The sequence below is a fragment of the Pezoporus wallicus genome, unplaced genomic scaffold (assembly GCF_028554395.1).
Source record: "Pezoporus wallicus isolate ANWC-B61680 ecotype Strahan unplaced genomic scaffold, APGP_CSIRO_Pwel_v1 contig_9719, whole genome shotgun sequence".
In the NCBI taxonomy this organism is placed as follows: Eukaryota; Metazoa; Chordata; class Aves; order Psittaciformes; family Psittacidae; genus Pezoporus; species Pezoporus wallicus.
In genome coordinates this window covers 1,324,934-1,340,910 of record NW_026642910.1, presented here as the reverse complement: position 1 = coordinate 1,340,910, position 15,977 = coordinate 1,324,934, and the positions used below count along the sequence as shown (strand labels likewise).

The 15,977-nt window shown below is 55.4% G+C and overlaps 1 protein-coding gene across 1 annotated transcript; it reads right to left on the bottom strand.

Moving 5' to 3' along the window:
* Positions 1–4,012: 4,012 nt before the first annotated feature.
* On the bottom strand, positions 4,013–15,977 carry ADAMTS8 (ADAM metallopeptidase with thrombospondin type 1 motif 8). The gene is made up of 9 exons (XM_057433195.1): positions 15,384–15,977; positions 9,528–9,767; positions 9,202–9,334; positions 8,622–8,789; positions 7,624–7,922; positions 6,876–7,059; positions 6,474–6,646; positions 6,225–6,400; positions 4,013–4,745 (listed from the first exon to the last, which is right to left on the bottom strand). Exons 1-9 carry the CDS (start codon positions 15,975–15,977, stop codon positions 4,013–4,015), a joined length of 2,700 nt encoding a protein of 899 aa, XP_057289178.1.

The window sequence follows — 15,977 nt, the reverse complement described above, 5'->3', positions numbered from 1 at the left end:
AGCCCGGAGCTGAGGAGGGTGTTTGATGAGCGGGGCTGGAGCAAAATGAGGCTGGAAAAGGGTACAACTCCCATCTACAAACACCTGGAAGGGGAGGGATAAACCAAGGAGACAGGAAAGCTGTTAAAGAACAGCATTAGCACAAGGACAAGGGGGAGCAAGGATCCAGTGATAACTGGGGTTGGAGATCAGGAAAGCCCAGCCCTTGGAGGGGAACAAAGGAGCAATCCACCATTTCAACACGTTCCTGGTGATTCCCTGGGCCTACATCCCTTGAAATTGCCTGAGAAGAGGATAAGATATAATTACTCCTGCTTTGGGAGCAGCAGCATTTGCAGCATGAGGAGTGGCAGGTCTGATGGGGCTGTAGAACTGGATCTCTGCGCTGGTCCCCTTTGTCTCTGGGATACCATCATGGATGTGGTGAGAAGCTCTCATACGGTTTATTCCCTTATCCCACTGTTCTTTTCCAGAAGTTAACTGATGATGGTTGCACTGCTATGATTAATTAAGGTCTTTTTCCTACCAAAGCCTTTGGCATCATTTGGAATTCCAGTTATTGAGCTCAAAGCCAGCGATGGCAACAAGGCAACAGAAAGGAAAGGTGGGAGGACAAGGCTGCTGCCCTAATGAGCCAGAACCTGTACGGGTGCCAAGGGAAGGCTCCTAACATGAGTGTCACACCTGGTTATAAATAGGGTGGCATCCCTGTGCCCATTAACACGGTGACACATCCCACAGCAATGGGTTAACCCTTTCCCTTGCCCTCCCATGGGGCTGAATCCGGACAGCCTCTGCCGTGCCAGCATCGTTTTCTCCCTCCATCAGGGGATGGAAATCACCACTACATAGGGGAGAAACCATAGGTGCTGTTCAACATCAGGCTGTGCCTTCACAGCAGAGCCTGCTTGACCCAAGTAAGACACCCAAATTACCTTGTCATGAGGCCATAGCTTATTCCAGCGAGGTAGCTCCAAATCCTGCCTTGCCATATACCAGATCCCAGCCATCCTGTGTTTCAGAGGGCCTAGAGAGACAACACCAAGTTCCTACTCTCTGTGGTTATTGTATAGTTAAGGGAAGGGGGCAGAGTCCCCTCTGGTTTAGCCCTGTTTAGGCTTTATGTCCTCTTAGCAGAAGAATTCTCTATATGTACGCCCATAGGAGGTCTGTGCTCATCAGCAGTCTGCAAAGCAGGCACAATGCAAGGTATTTTTGCCCCCTCAGTCACATAATGTTTTGGTTTAGCATCTTAAAAGCCAACTAACCCTATATTGAAGGCTGGATAAGCTGCGGGAAAGGGAGGTTTAAGACATTCCTCTTGGGATGGAGACACAGGAACATCTGTCGTGAGAGAAGTGCAACTAGAGGCAAACGCAGGGAGGTCAGAGGCAGGGAATCCTTTATTGAAGGGGTAAAGGCAGAGTCACAAACAGACTGCTTCCAAAGTAAACCCAAATACAAACAAAAGGCTAAAAACTGGAAAATCACCTTCCTCCCCCCTTAAAGATGAAAGTCCAAAGCTTCGTTTTGGTTGGGTTTGTTATGCTTTCTGCAGCTCGGTGGGCAATGGCACCCTGATACGGATGCAGCAGGGAGGAGGGAGACGCCAGCCATGTACTACAGTGCTTAAATGAGGAGCAAAGACTTCCCCTCTCCCTCCGATGCTGCTGCTGCCTGTGGAGTGGGGATGTGGGAGCAGCATCTGAAAACACTGTACAAACCAAACAGGGACTCATAATAAATACCTAACACAAGAGGCTCAGTACATCGCTACAATCCTTCACTGAAGGGAAACATGTATGTACACATATATATATATATATATCCTAACATATAACCTCTTTGTCTTAAATCAGCTTAAAGGCTACGTGTTTCTATTGGAAGGCAAGGGCAGGAATCCCACTAACCATCACCCAGACCCCAAACCTCAACCAGGCATCACTGCCTGCAGTCCCCCTGCTCCCAACGGGGTCCCCATCCTCCTCCCTGCTGGATTTGCCCACAGCAGGGGGGGGATTAGGGAGCTCCAGCTATGTGACCATGCAGGGGATATAGAGAACAAGACTGGAAGAGCCCCTTGGCGTGCACAACTCCTGTGTGATAAATACAGACGTTTTCCTTGGCACCATCGCAGGCTGAAACTCCTGACCCATCCTAAACACTGGAGAGGAAACACGCGGGCCTTGGAGTTAAAACCCTCGCCGACTCCAAGGGGAGCAGGAAAATAACCCTACAAGGAACCATGACTTTAGCATCCAGCTATTTGGGCTTCCATTCCTGAAGATTCATTAGCAGACACAGAACATTGCCCTAAGGTGGCTCTGAACGCAGCCCAAACGGCTCTGCATCCAAACGCCGCAGCTGGACTTCATGTGTTCCTCTTCCCTTAAAGACCCAAGCCTTGCTGTAGCCTCCTTGGTTTCAATAGGGAGATGAAAGCTGAATACTCAGGGTTTCAAATAGGTGGTAGGGTTTCTGGTCGGGCTTTGGGAAGCGGCTCACCCCCAGTCCCATCCGGAACCTGCCTGGGTCTCCCATGAGCTGAGCTCAGGCAAAGGAGACAAGAGAAAGGATTCCCTCTGCAATCGCACATGGGGAAGCTCACACACTGCAAATTCAAGTCCTCTCCTTCAGCCCTTCTCCCTGTGAGAAAAAGGCTGATCCAACTGGATATTCAATGGGAGCCAAGGCAGGGTTATAGGTGAGGAGCATTGAGAAAGGAGCCTGCGATATCGAACCACTCATGCAGAGCTCATCCCTACTGCAAGCCAGATTAGCAAATACCTCCAAAACCAAAGCCAGCTGAGGAAATGAGCATGTAGGGGGTCGAAAACCACGGGTGGGAGAGCCTGGGGCATCACAATGGGCATTTTGCAGTCAAAGCACTGCAGAATTAACCCTCTGGGCAGCCCCGCAAGGCACATCAGTGTCATCAAGCCTTGGTTTTATGGCTGGGGAAGTCGAGGCACGGGCTCACAGCTCTAGGAATAGCTCTGCAGATGGCACTGGGGCTGTTCAGGCTGGAGAAGGGAAGCTGAGTGGAGACCTCAGGGCAGCTCAGTGTCTGAAGGGGCTACAAGGATGCTGGAGAGGGGCTCTGCATCAGGGACTGCAGGGATAGGATAAAGGGTGATGGGTTCAAACTGAAACAGGGGAAGTTCAGGTTGGGTATAAGGAAGAAGCTCTTCCCTGTGAGGGTGCTGAGGTGCTGGCACAGGGTGCCCAGAGAAGCTGTGGCTGCCCCATCCCTGGCAGTGTTCAAGGCCAGGTTGGACACAGGGGCTTGGAGCAAGCTGCTCTAGTGGAAGGGGTCCCTGCCCGTGGCAGGGAGTTGGAGCTGGTTGAGCTTTAAGGTCCCTTCCAACCCAACCCATTCTGTGATTCTACAATGATGGGGGTATCTAGAGACAGAGCTTTGTCACCTTTAGGCTATGAACCCAACAGAAACCGTCCCCCCCACCTCCCATGTCCTGCCTAATGCACGCCAGGATCTTTCCCTCAGCTCCCTCCTGCTCCCAGCCAAGCGAGTTATCTCCCAGCTAAACCCAGAGCTGATAAAATGCTCCTCGTGCTCCAGGACACCCACACTGCTGCAGGGAGGGGACAGCAACCCCATCCAACCCTTTGGCAAAGGGATCCCAACTTTATCAGCAAAGCCTCCCACCCTGGACCTCTTCGACCTGCAGCTGGGACGGGGCGATGGCAAAGCCAGATTCCACATTCTTTTCCAGCAACAAATCCTTACAAACAGAGTCTGCAACCGTGCTTAACAAAAGCTCTTTGGAAAAACCCTATGGATACACCTATTTTCCCTTTTAATTACAACTTCCCTGCAAGCAGCCAGCTGGAAGGAAAAAGAGAAAGGAAAAGAAGCGATCCCTCCCCACTTCGCTGCCGCTATTCCCCCCTCTGAGGTAGACGTGGATGGGATGGGGATGAACCTCTGGAAAGTGGTTAACCAAGCTCACAGCACCCTCGCTGTCCTGCCCCGGTGGTGCTGGTGTGGTGCTCAGCACTGCTGCAGCACGCAGGCGGCGGTGGCCGGTGGTGGCCCTGGTGAGCTGCATCTCTCCGGGGCGGTGATTGCGCCGGTGTAGTCGATGCAGGAGGCGTTGCGCATCCGGATGCCCTCCCCACAGGTCTGGGAGCAGGGGGACCAGGGACCCAGGCGCCAGAGCGGGCAGGGGATGTCACCACAGGGCTTGATGTCCTCAGGCTTGAGGGCTCTGTCGCAGGTAGAGGAGGTTTGGCCCTCCATATCCCGGCAATCCACCGTCCGCCTCTGCCAGCCGGAGCCGCACGTCTTGGAGCACTCGGACCAGTCGCCCAGGACCCATTGGGAGGTCAGCATGGGGCGGATGATGTTGGCCGACTTCTTCTCTTTGCCTTTCTGCTTGCTGAAAGGGACGTCCTTGGGGATGAAGAAGGTGTATTTGACTTTGGGTGGGAAGACCTCGCTGGCGATGGTCAGCAGCTGGACCGTGAGCGGCTCCGGGAGCTGTCGGAAGCTCTGCAGCCTCTCCAGGGTCGTCATGGAGCCGCTGTATTTCAGGATGGTTCCCTTAAGGAGGATGTCCTGCTCCATGGCTGAGATGGCAAAGTCCCCGTTCAGCAGGTACTTGCCCTCGAGGGTCCTCAGGGCCAGGTAGTTCCCATCATGACGGACCCCTCGGTGGCTGCGCTGTTTGATGTCGATGTTGGTTGCCCCCGCGGGGATGGTGACGATGTCGTTGTAGCCGTATCTGCACGGGGCAAAGGGACATGGTTAGTTCCCTGGGCTTACTAAGAGGAGACCCATGCAGGGGACGGCTCTTTGTCACCCCCTCTGTAACCCTGAGCTCTCAGGAGCTGGAAATCACAGAAGGGACCTTAAAGCTCATCCGGTTCCACGGGCAGGAACACCTTCCACTAGAAGCAGCTTGCTCCAAGCCCCCCCTGTGTCCAACCTGGCCTTGAACACTGCCAGGGATGGGGCAGCCACAGCTTCTCCTGGCACCCTGTGCCTCAGCACCCTCACAGGGCAGAGCTTCTGCCTAAGAGCTCATCTCAGTCTCCCCTCTGTCAGTTCTAAGCCATCAAAAGTGAGCGATGCGATCAAACAGCAGCCCCATGGTTACCAGTTGCCACCCTTATTCCCTTTCTTCTGAAACGGGTGAAGTGCTTGGAACTAAAAGCCTGGCTCTCCAGTGATTCCATCACTGATGATGCTGAAGGACAGCATGAGATAGTGATACAGCTATAGATACAACAGATACAGCACAGCATCAGGAAGGCTTTGGCACTCAAGCCCTTGGCGCCCCATGCTATGGTCATCACTTGCTGCTACAATAAAGCACCACCCTGGCGTGACTGAGCCCGTGGGGCTGTTGGGATGGTTTTCCATGCATCCCTGTGGTTGATGCTGCGGTCTGTAATTGGGTTTGGAGTATTCCAGAATAAAACCTTCGGGTCAAAGTCTGCTCTCAGTCACCCTGACCCTGATCTTAATGGGATCTCTTCTTGGCTGGAGCTACCGCGCTAATCTCACTTTAGTCAACCACAAACAATTCCTAGGCGAGTGAAAGCCCCATTTCAGCTGGTTCCTTGGAAGGAAACCATTCAGGAAATGTAATTGGACTGCGTGAGTCACCTCACCACATGGAACTGGACGTGTTGGGCTTTTGTTACCATCTTTTCAACAAAAGCCTTCAATTCAGCTCTTTGGCAAAGCAATGGGGATCTTGGGCACGGAAAGCAGCTGCCTTCATGCCTGAAATTCACCCCAGAGCCTAGGGAGAAGCTATTGAACTATTTATATCCCACATCAGCCCTTGAATATGTGTCCAAATCACTGCATGGGGGTGAGATACATGTAAATCCTCAGCGCAGAAAACTGATCTACACTGGCATACCAAGCCCATCGCCAGGGTCATTGCCCATCATGGTCATAACCCATCACCAGCTGTTATTGTAGGAAATAAGCTCTGCTAGGCTTGCGTAATGCTGCTCCGAAATAAACTTAGTGTTAGCCCTGAAGCCTGGGGAGGAAAGCAGGCTGTTGCAAGGGTGACCTGGCTGTGGGTGCTTGCGTGTTAACCCCAGTTAACAGCATGGAAGGGAAGCCAAGCACTGCTGGAGTCCAACGGCTGCGAACAAGCTCTGCGGTGAGGTGCAGACTGGCTTTACATGACCTAGGAAGAGCTTTGCTGGTCCTATCCAAGCACTTTTGGTAGTGAACTGACTTGGATCGGTTGAGCGAGCCGGATATTTTCCTGCACGTTGAGCCATTGCCACCGCACACCCCGCATTTATCCAGCTTCTTGGAGGACCCGACGACGTGATCGCAGCCAGCCTTGATGCACTGCCCGTGGACGCAGATGGAGAGGGTCTCTGGTCCACACAGCGTCCCGTCGATCACCTAGGCAAGATGCAGGGGAGCAGTGAGGGCGTTTGGTCTGAAACGGGTTGAAAGCGGGCGGTTATCATCTTACCTTGGCCTCAAAGACTTTGAATTCACTCCTCCCTCTGGCTCGGCAGAAGAGCTTGCATCGGTCTCGGGGTGACACCCCGGCGTACTTGGGTACCCACTCCAGGTGGTTCCCTTCCAGGTCTGTCAGGTTGTAGCTGTTGTACTTCTCACACTGCTGCTCCCGAAAGCTTTTCCCTGCAAGGGAAGGCCAAAACATGCCCTTGTGGGAAACCTGCAGGAGCTGCTGCCCTCATCGCGGGGATACGGGAGCGCACCGGCATCAGAGCGATGCCGCTTTGGAACGGATCACAACCCCAGCGCAAGGGAATTCCCACCCCAGGTAAATGAATGCTTAAGGGAGAAGGGAGCAGCGATGGGTGCTGGAGGAGCAGAGGTGGGATGCGTCGGCAAGCGGTGTCCTTACCATCCGCTGGGCACTCGTCGGTGTGGCAGGACTGGTACTTGGCGCGCTGGCCCTCGCAGTACCTGCCGCCGTGCTGGGGCTTGGGGCTGTCGCAGTGGCGGTAGGAGAACTGCACCCCACCACCACAGCTCCGGGAGCAGGAGCCCCAAGGGCTCCACGGGCCCCAGCCGCCGTCCACCACCGGCTGCAAGAGATGGGAGAAGCTGCTGGGTCCATCCCTGTGCCCGTCCGTCCCCATGGAGCACTGCTGAAATCCCTCCCCGTGTCAGCAGGCAAACCCTGACGCAGCAAAGCACGTCGCATGAAGTTCAGGCTCTCAGTGACATGGGTTGGGGGGGGACTTGAGGTAATGGTCTGATGATCTTAAAGGTCTTTTCCAGCCTGGTTGATCCTATGAAGCTATTACTGACTCTCACCAGTCTGTTCATGTGCTCGGAGTTAAACTTGGCTAACTGACTCAGAAGTCACTGCTAATTCCCCTGGCAGGGCAAAAAGTGATGATTTCATTGCAGATCTGCGTCTGCTTGCTCTTGGTTCACACCAGCCTTGGCAAAAGGCATGGCAGCGTTTAATAGGCTTGCCAGTAATACACATTGCCAGTAAAAAGGATTGATGAGAGGTGCTGTTGAAGGAGAGATACCCAGAAAACAAAGCAAGCAAATCCAAAGCCAGCCCAGGAGATGGCAGGTTTGAGGTCTGGGAATCCCAACGGCTCCAGCCTGTCAGTCCCAGACCCCATCCCCATTACCTGAGGTTTCAGGGCATCCTGCGGCACGCAGCGTCCATCCCAGCACATCCCAGTGGCTTTGCATGGAGTGCCATCGGCCCAGGGCAAGCTGCCGTTCTTGGTGTGGCAGAGGGGCTCGCCGCTGCCGGTCCTGCACCAGAGCTGGGCGCAGATGTCCTCGTCCGTGGTGTTGGGGCAGTGCTGGAAGGCCTTGCCAAAGATCTGCTGGCACTGCTGGTCCAGGCTGTACAGGGCTCCTCGGCCAGGCAGCTCCACAGGCAGGGGCAGGGGCTCTGCTGGGGCATCCAGCAAGCAGTCGCCTGGGTGAGACACAAGAATCAGGCTGGGGATGCATCAGGGATTGATGTCATGGCTTGCACCGAGCAGGGCACATGGAATGGTCTGGGTTGGAAAGGACCTTAAAGCCCATCCAGTTCCGGCATGGACACCTTCCACTAGAGCAGCTTGCTCCAAGCCCCTGTGTCCAACCTGGCCTTGAACACTGCCAGGGATGGGGAAGCCACAGCTTCTCTGGGCACCCTGTACCAGTGTCCCACCACCCTCAAAGGGAAGAACTTCTGCCTTATCTCCATCCTGAACTTCCCCTGTTTCAGTTTGAACCCATCACCCCTTGTCCTATCCCTACAGTCCCTGATGCAGAGCCCCTCTCCAGCATCCTTGTAGCCCCCTTCACACACTGGAAGCTGCTCTGAGGTCTCCACGCAGCTTCTCTTCTCCAGCCTGAACAGCCCCAGTGTTCTCAGCCTGGCTCCATACAGGAGGTGCTCCAGCCCCTGAACATCCTCATGGTCTCCTCTGGCCTTGCTCCAACAGCTCCATGTCCTTCTGATGCTGAGGACACCAGAGCTGCACTCACTGCTGCAAGTGTGGTCTCATGAGAGCAGAGGGGCAGCATCACCTCCTTCAACCTGCTGGTCACGCTCTTGGGATGCAGCCCTGCACTCAGCAGTTAAGCAAGAGGCTGCTTTGAGTGATGAGGCTGCTAAAGCCAGCCTTACCGTGCCCTCCATCCAGGAACTCGGTGAGGTACATGGCGCTGCAAGGAGACCAGGGCTGGGTCTTGTTCAAGTGGATGAAGAGAGGGGCCATCATATGGTGCTTGCCAAGGGGCCCAAAGAGCCGCTCACAGGTCTTGGAGTCATCGTGGGGCATGCTGAGAACATGGCCTAAGGAGCAGAGAGCAGCAGTGAGACCAAACCAGCGCTGCTCTGCTGCAGGAGGTGAATGGGCATCTGAGAGCATCTATAAGATAACAGGCATCTCCTATTGCTGCAGTAGGTTCGGGTTTCCTGTGGCTCCAGAGCAGAGCTCCTCCAGCCCTCGCAGCATCTCCATGGCCTCCTATGAACTCACTCCAACAGCTCCACGTCCTTCTTATGCTGGGGGCCCCAAGAGCACCAAACTGCACCAATTTGGGCCCTTCTAAGTGCTTTTGCTGGTGGAAAATAGCATCTACCAGTGCCAGAGGCTCCCTAATGCTTGGCTGGTGGTACCCAGCGGGGTGATGCTGGCGCTGGGCTGTGCTACATCCCCTCCCAGCAGACCCCCCCATACACCTCTTGGGAAGGGATGCATTACCCAGTTCATGGGCCAGGGTGTAAGCTGCCTGCAGCCCCTCATCCTCGATCACGGAGCAGCTTTTGTTGCGGTCGCACATGGTGCCGATATCCGCCACTCCCAGCGTGTCACAGCTTTGGTGTCCACAGAAGTCCTGTTTGGGAGCAGCACCGAAGGGATAAGGCAGGAGGAAGGTGTCCCCCCCAGCTCCAGCAACCCCATCATCTCCAGGTAATGCAACCTAAATGCAACCCCCACCACCACCACCCCCATTGCTGCGAGCTTGGAGCGGGGATCCCTCCTCTTCCTCCTCTTCCCACCCCAACCGAAGCATCCCAAGGGATGACCTGTCTGGTCAGCAGGATGGCAGTGTCGTAGTGCTCCGGGTGCCGGTCGCTGGGGGGGTTGAACCTCTGCTGCCAGCTACAGAAGTTGCGCAGGGTGAGCCCACCGTTGTCGGACACCTCGGGCCCTGCCGCCTCCTCATCCACCACCAGCACCTTCACCACCACCAGGTTAATGGAGTTCTTCAGGCTGGGGTGCTTGTAGATGCGAGCTGCCATGGACATCAGCGTCAGGACGTGGGTCTGGGGGGAAAGGATGGGGCGGGGTGAAAACTCTGCTGTGGGGCCATGGTTTTGGTTAGGAGGAAACAACCTCATTCATCAACCAACCGCATCCAGGGAGCCACCTGGGTTGATGGATGAAGTGCTGCCTGGAATGCTACGTGATGCTTTACACCCTGTGCCAACGGGAAGGACAGGCAGGACGAGCCCACCCCTGACTGTTTCACCTCCAATGAACCCTTTGCACCCAGCGATCCCTCCGGAAAACCTCCCATTCATGCTCTTGCATATTCCCAAAGCATTAACCTTGCTTCACACCACCATAAAACTCCCTGAACCCAACCTCCCCGCTGACAAATGGGGCTGAAACCCTTTGCCATGTCCAAGCCTTGTCCCAACAGCATCCCCTGCTCAGGCCACTGGGGTGACCAGGGATTACTTAATATGTCAAACGCGCCAGTGATGTTTAGGCTGATGTAAACATCTTATCAGAGCGTCGACATTCCTCCTCTGCTTGGCACCCATTCCCAGCCTTGGAGTCAGCAGAAAGAAATGCAGCTATTACACAATGCGGTGTTGGGAAAGAGAAAGTGGCTCCTCTCCTCCCCAAGACCCCGGTGCTCCCACTGCTTACAACTGGAAGCCCTCTGCTATTGGGTTGCCCCCAGAATACACATTCCCTGCTCTGTGCAGCATCCATCGTGATGCTGCTGGGCACTAAATGCCCTTGCCTTAGCACGCAAGGGAGGGCTTTAAGGAGAACCCCCCCCCCCATAAGCAATAACATCTTTGCTGCACCAGGGCCCTCTTGGCTCCTTTAGACCCTTCTGCCACGCTTGATCCCATCGCTGGCAGCTCCATGCAAACAGATGTTTTGCTTCAGCGGGATGTATCCCAGTCCTCCTCATTATCCAAGGGCAGGGAGCACTGGACAGACGGGTTTATTTAGACTGGCCCCATGTCCACGACGTGACTCACGTCCCAGCCCAAATGTCATGGAGAAGTCACCACCAAGGCAAGGAACCCAGGCGAGATCCCCAGGAGTGGGTGCTCTGAGGGAGTCGTTTACCCCATGGGGAGAATCCATCGGGAATCTCCCTGAAAACATCACAACGCCTACTTAAGATGGCATCCTGGAGGGATGCCCTGTGCCAGAGCTCTGCATCACGGAATGGTTTGGGTTGGAAAGGACCTTAAGATCATCTTATTCCACCCCCCTGCCAAAACCACAGACTGATCTGTGCTTCATCAGCATTGCACAGGACACTCATGGGATCATCCCTCATTCCCAAGGGAGCAAATCCTGCCGCATCCTTTCCTAACCCATTACAGGTTTCTCTCCTTCCCAGTAGTTTTGACCTGGGAGCTCTCAGTCCCTACCCCAAATTCCCCGGGATATCCTCAGGGTTAGATCCAGCAGGATCCTTGAGCAGCAGGAATGGAGGGGCTCGGGAAACATCCATTTGCCTTCCCTTCATCTGGGAAGCAAACTGAACAAACAGCTCTTGAGTGTGGATTTAAAAGGTCAGGTTCACTTGTCCCACCATCTGCTCTCTATTCATACCCAGACCCGGGCTGTGCAGGACCTGCTTGGGGTTTGGATGGACCCTGATGCCTCTGGGGAGAGCAGCAATCCACCTGCATTGCCTTGGCTTGGCCAAGGGCTTGGAGCTGCAGCCAAAAGCAAAGTACAGCATCCCCAGGGCTCAGGGGAGGCTTTTGGCCAGCAACTGAGTTGAATCCCGCTTGTCCCATCCTCCTTTGGCTTGGTGAGCCATCCAGGAAGGAGCGCTGCCTTCTCCAGGGTGTCATTCCAGCACTGGGGATGTGGGTATCAGCTGTGGGGCAGCCAAGGGGGTTAGGTATAGGGAGCCCAATGGACTGGTTTCTGCTCAAGGTGCTTCCGTGCCATTTCCAACCAGCATCCCAGGAGATCACGGCAGGATTTCTGTCCAGCTGGTAAATACAGCTGGAAAAGCAGCCCCTTACCTGCTGTGGGGGGGACAGGGCACCAAGAAAGGACCACAGGAGCATCCCTCCTCTGCTCCATATGCTGCTTCCATAGCCAGGCACAAGCATCCCCCAGTGCCTGGTGATGTCCCCAGAACCTCTTTTCTCCCCAGCTGCAATCCTTGGCCCCCCGTGGTCTCAAGAAGAACAAATTCCACCCTTTCTCCCCCACTAACAGAAAGAGAGGGGATGCCTTCTGTGTGGCAACTGCATTACAGAGCTCCGATATCCCTCCCGCTACAGCATTGCTGCTCCTAGGAGCCACCAGCATCGCCCTGCCATGAGGCTGCCAGCAGCAAACAGCCCATGCAGAGGGTCAGTGGAACACATGGGCATAAATCAGAGCCTGGGGAACTGAAGTGGTTGTTTTTAGCCTGGTGATGGTGAAGGATTTTGCTTTCTGGTACAAGTGCTTGCAAAATCTCTGCACGGAGCACCCCAGAGCACCTCGCCTCCCTCCAATACACTTGTGGAGATGCATGCTCAACCTGATGCTGCAGCTTTATCTGTTCCCAGGGTTGTTGGCTCTATGGGGTTGGGATTTCCCCCCCCCCTTTGGTCCTGGAAGCCCGAATTTCCGCAGAGGAACCAAACCAACCCCACCGGGAGAGGAACGCTGAGATTTTGGGAGCGCGGATGGATGGAAGCAGGAAAACACAGGGTCAGATGTGAGGGCTCTGAGCAAACAAGTGGTCAAAACACATCCCAGCCTGTCTTGGATACCCACAGTGGCAGCAGCCGCCCTGCCAGCCTCCTCCTGTGCTTTGGAGCCCAAGCCAAGCATTCCCTTACAAACACCATGGGCAGCAGCCAAGGGAAAAGGGAGGGATGAGGGCTTTACTCCCAAAGTCACTTGGATGGCCAGCCTGGGTTTGGGAGAGCTGGCAGCAGGACCCCAGAACCCGTGTGGTCTTAGAGGGAAGGGGCAGCAACACCACCCCTAAAACCTCTTAAATCTGCCTGGAAAACGCAGAATTCCAGTGAGGAATCCCAGTTTAATCAGACCCATCAGGTTTTGCCCTCAGCCTGAGTCATTACTAGCTCCTGGAGCAAGGAATTGCAGACTCCTTGCTCACAAGCACAAGGGGGAAAAGAAGAGGGATCGTAGCCATCGTGTTTGCAGAGGAAAGCTTGGAAACTCATCGCATCCACACCCAAGAGACTGGAGAAATCCCACCACAGGAATCCCATCCTGCTGCCAACTGGCTGGGAATGCCGATGTCTCAGCAAACATCCCTGGAACCTCGCAGAGCATCCCTGCAAGTGCAGCCTGTGCTGCAGGTGCTCGGCCCGGACGCCCTTTCGGCTGCATACCAAAGGGATTAGGCCCCTGCACCGTGTCCTGCCTCAGCTTCCCGCACTCAAACCCACACTTAGCTCTGCTGGTGATGCTCACAATCCCTTTCTCTTCCCCCTCAAGCACCTTTGGACCCTCCACAAGTTATCCCTTGCGTCCAGCCTGGGGCCTCGCACTCTTCTCCATGTAAAGAGGCTTTTCCCAATCACTGCAGGTCACATCCTGTGCAGCTCTCCACAACCTGCTGCTCACAGATCCTATTGCTCAGCACCATCCTGCTGCTAATCCCACCCCAAATACCCATCTCCTGCAGGCATCAAGGCAGTTTCATGTCTGGGTCTTCATCATTTCCCCCTGGTTTAACATGGGTACCGATGGAGGTAGAATGAAGCTCTTGTTATCTAGATTAGGTGAGCTGTGAGGCTCAGATTGATTAGAAAGAAAGCATGAAGAGCCTGTTCCTAACAGCATGGCATTGATTATGACTTGCAGGGCTTGAACACATCTTCTACGTGAGCCATTCCAGCTTAAAGCAAGGAAATAACTGGGAATACAAAGGATGTTTGTGGCTTTGGATAAAGATTTGGTCACTCAAGTGTGCTTATGGGAAGATAAGTCTCTATATAAATACACTTGCCTCTGATTCAACCTTGTCAGCTCTCTAGGGTCAAACCACCAGCAAGAAGAAGCCAGCAGTGCTTTTAGCCCCCCATAAAGGGGGGATTTGGGAAGAAGGGAGACAGCTTTTGGTCTCCTGGGTTAAAAGGAACCGGCTTCTCCCTGCATTTGTGTGGCAGGAACAAAAGACACACAAACACAGCAGGTGACTTTGTATTGGTTTGCTGCTGGTTGAAGTTTGCTCCTTACTGCTTAAAGAGGCTCTTGCTCCCCGTCCCAAACCAGATCTTTGATGGGAAGGAAGCCTTTAAGAGGTACTCTGCTGGATAACACAAAGATGCTGCTCTTGGGGACAGAGAAATGATGGCAGAATGGGAGCCAAGAGGACTGGAAACTGCTGGACAACTGTGTCATGCATCTACCCCAACCATAGCACCTTGTTTACAGCAGGAGGTAGACCATGGGGTGCTGCTTTAGACCATGGGGTTGCAGAAGATGCTGGCTGGAGGAGATGTGACACGCTCTTTCTCCTGCCCTTTTGGGGTATCGGAGACCAGCTTCATGCTACAGGGAGAGCAATTCCCACCACCATTTAGATGCCTGGTGCTTAAAAACCCCGATTACTCCATGGCAAGCTCTGCTGCTGACTGCTGTGAGTGGCTGCTTCCCAGTGCAGCATCCAGCACTCCTTAAGCCTTTGCCAGCCTGGCAAGTGAAACCAAGCAAGGGGTGAAGCAGGAGTGATGCTGAGCAGTTGGAGCTCCAAGGCTGAGCAACCCCCAAGGTCCAGCTCCATCTGAGCAGGGCTGGAATTAGGAGCGGAGAAGCCGGATGAAGCCCGCAGGGAAAGGATAAAGGAGGCTGAGATGGCAAAGCCAAAGCCCAACTGCTCCCCAGCTTCAAGGGATCCTCAAAGAGCCCCATACCCAACCAACCACGGCTGAGGATGAGCGACTTCAGTGCAGTTATCCCCATCAGACCTGCATTTGGACCCGAACAATCCATCACTGCAGCACTGGAATCAGTGCTGGGGAGCTGGGAAAACAACCCCGTGCGATGGAAGTGGGTGGCCCCCAGCCCTGGAGATGGATGTGGGGGGCTGAGACCCCCAACGCATCCACTCCCTGGGGTCTCCATGGAGCCTGGCCACGGGCAGGGTCTCCACAGTTGAAGCATGGTGAAGGAATGGGACCGATTTTGGTTCTGATGGCTGAGGGAAAGGGATGTTCCTGCATCTGCTGGGCTGCTACAGGTGGCTCTGGAGGACTACTCGTTACTCAGCTCCTAGGAAGAAGGCATTAACCCCCTCTTTGGGACATCTTTCCATTAGGACTTTTGGGTCCCCCATCTTTGGGACCCCAAACTGATGGGACATCCCCATACCCAGCCTGTACAGACACAGAATCCCTTGGGGTTGGATCCTGGGGCTGGGAAAAGGTCCCCAGACACTGACCGAACCCCACAGATCAACCCCGCAGCCTTTGCCCTAGGGATTTACAGCCCCTACACAGCTACAACGACACAAAGCCAAGGTCCCCATCACTGTCCCCAGCTTGGTGGGAGAAGAGAGGGATTGAGGGAGAACTGGGGGGGATAAAACACAGAGAGCGGGATGCAGGGGCAACTGAGGGGGGGGATGAGGGGATAAGGGGGCAGTTAGGGGATGGATCATCGGCAGGGCACGGGGTGGGGGGCACACGGCCAGCCCTTACCTCCACGTCCTCCCCGTAGAACCGCACCATGGAGGCATCGGCCACCAGCAGCGTCTCCACGTAGCGCGCCTGGGAAACGAAGCGCTTGGTGCGGCGGAGCCGCTCCCGAGCCCCGGGAACAACACCGGGAACAACACCGGGAGCAGAGCGGCGCCGGAGCCGATGCGGGCGCCTCCAGGGCGGCCCGGGCCAGCGCTGCCCGAGCGGTTGGAGCTCGTAAGCGGCCCCATGGAGGAGGAAAGCGGCTCGGAGCCCGGCTCCCCCGCAGCGGCTGAGCACGGCGGCTCCATCGGGGCTCCCGTCGACGGTGCCCGCGTAGAAGCATCCCCGGCGGGGCGCGCTGCGGGCGGGTGCCCTGCGGCTCCCCAAGCGCTGCAGGCGGTAGCGGGGAGCCAGGAAAGCGGCGTCCGGGCGCAGGCGGAGCACGACGGCTCTACCGAAGGCCGCCAGCCGCAGGGCCAGCAGCCCCGGCGGGGCGGGCAGGCGGGCGGGCAGCACCGGCTGCGCCTCCCGCGGCGGAGGCAGCGCCCAGGCGTGGCACAGCAGGAGAAGGTGGAGCGGGGCCCGGCCCCCCAGCAGCACCCGCCGCCCCAT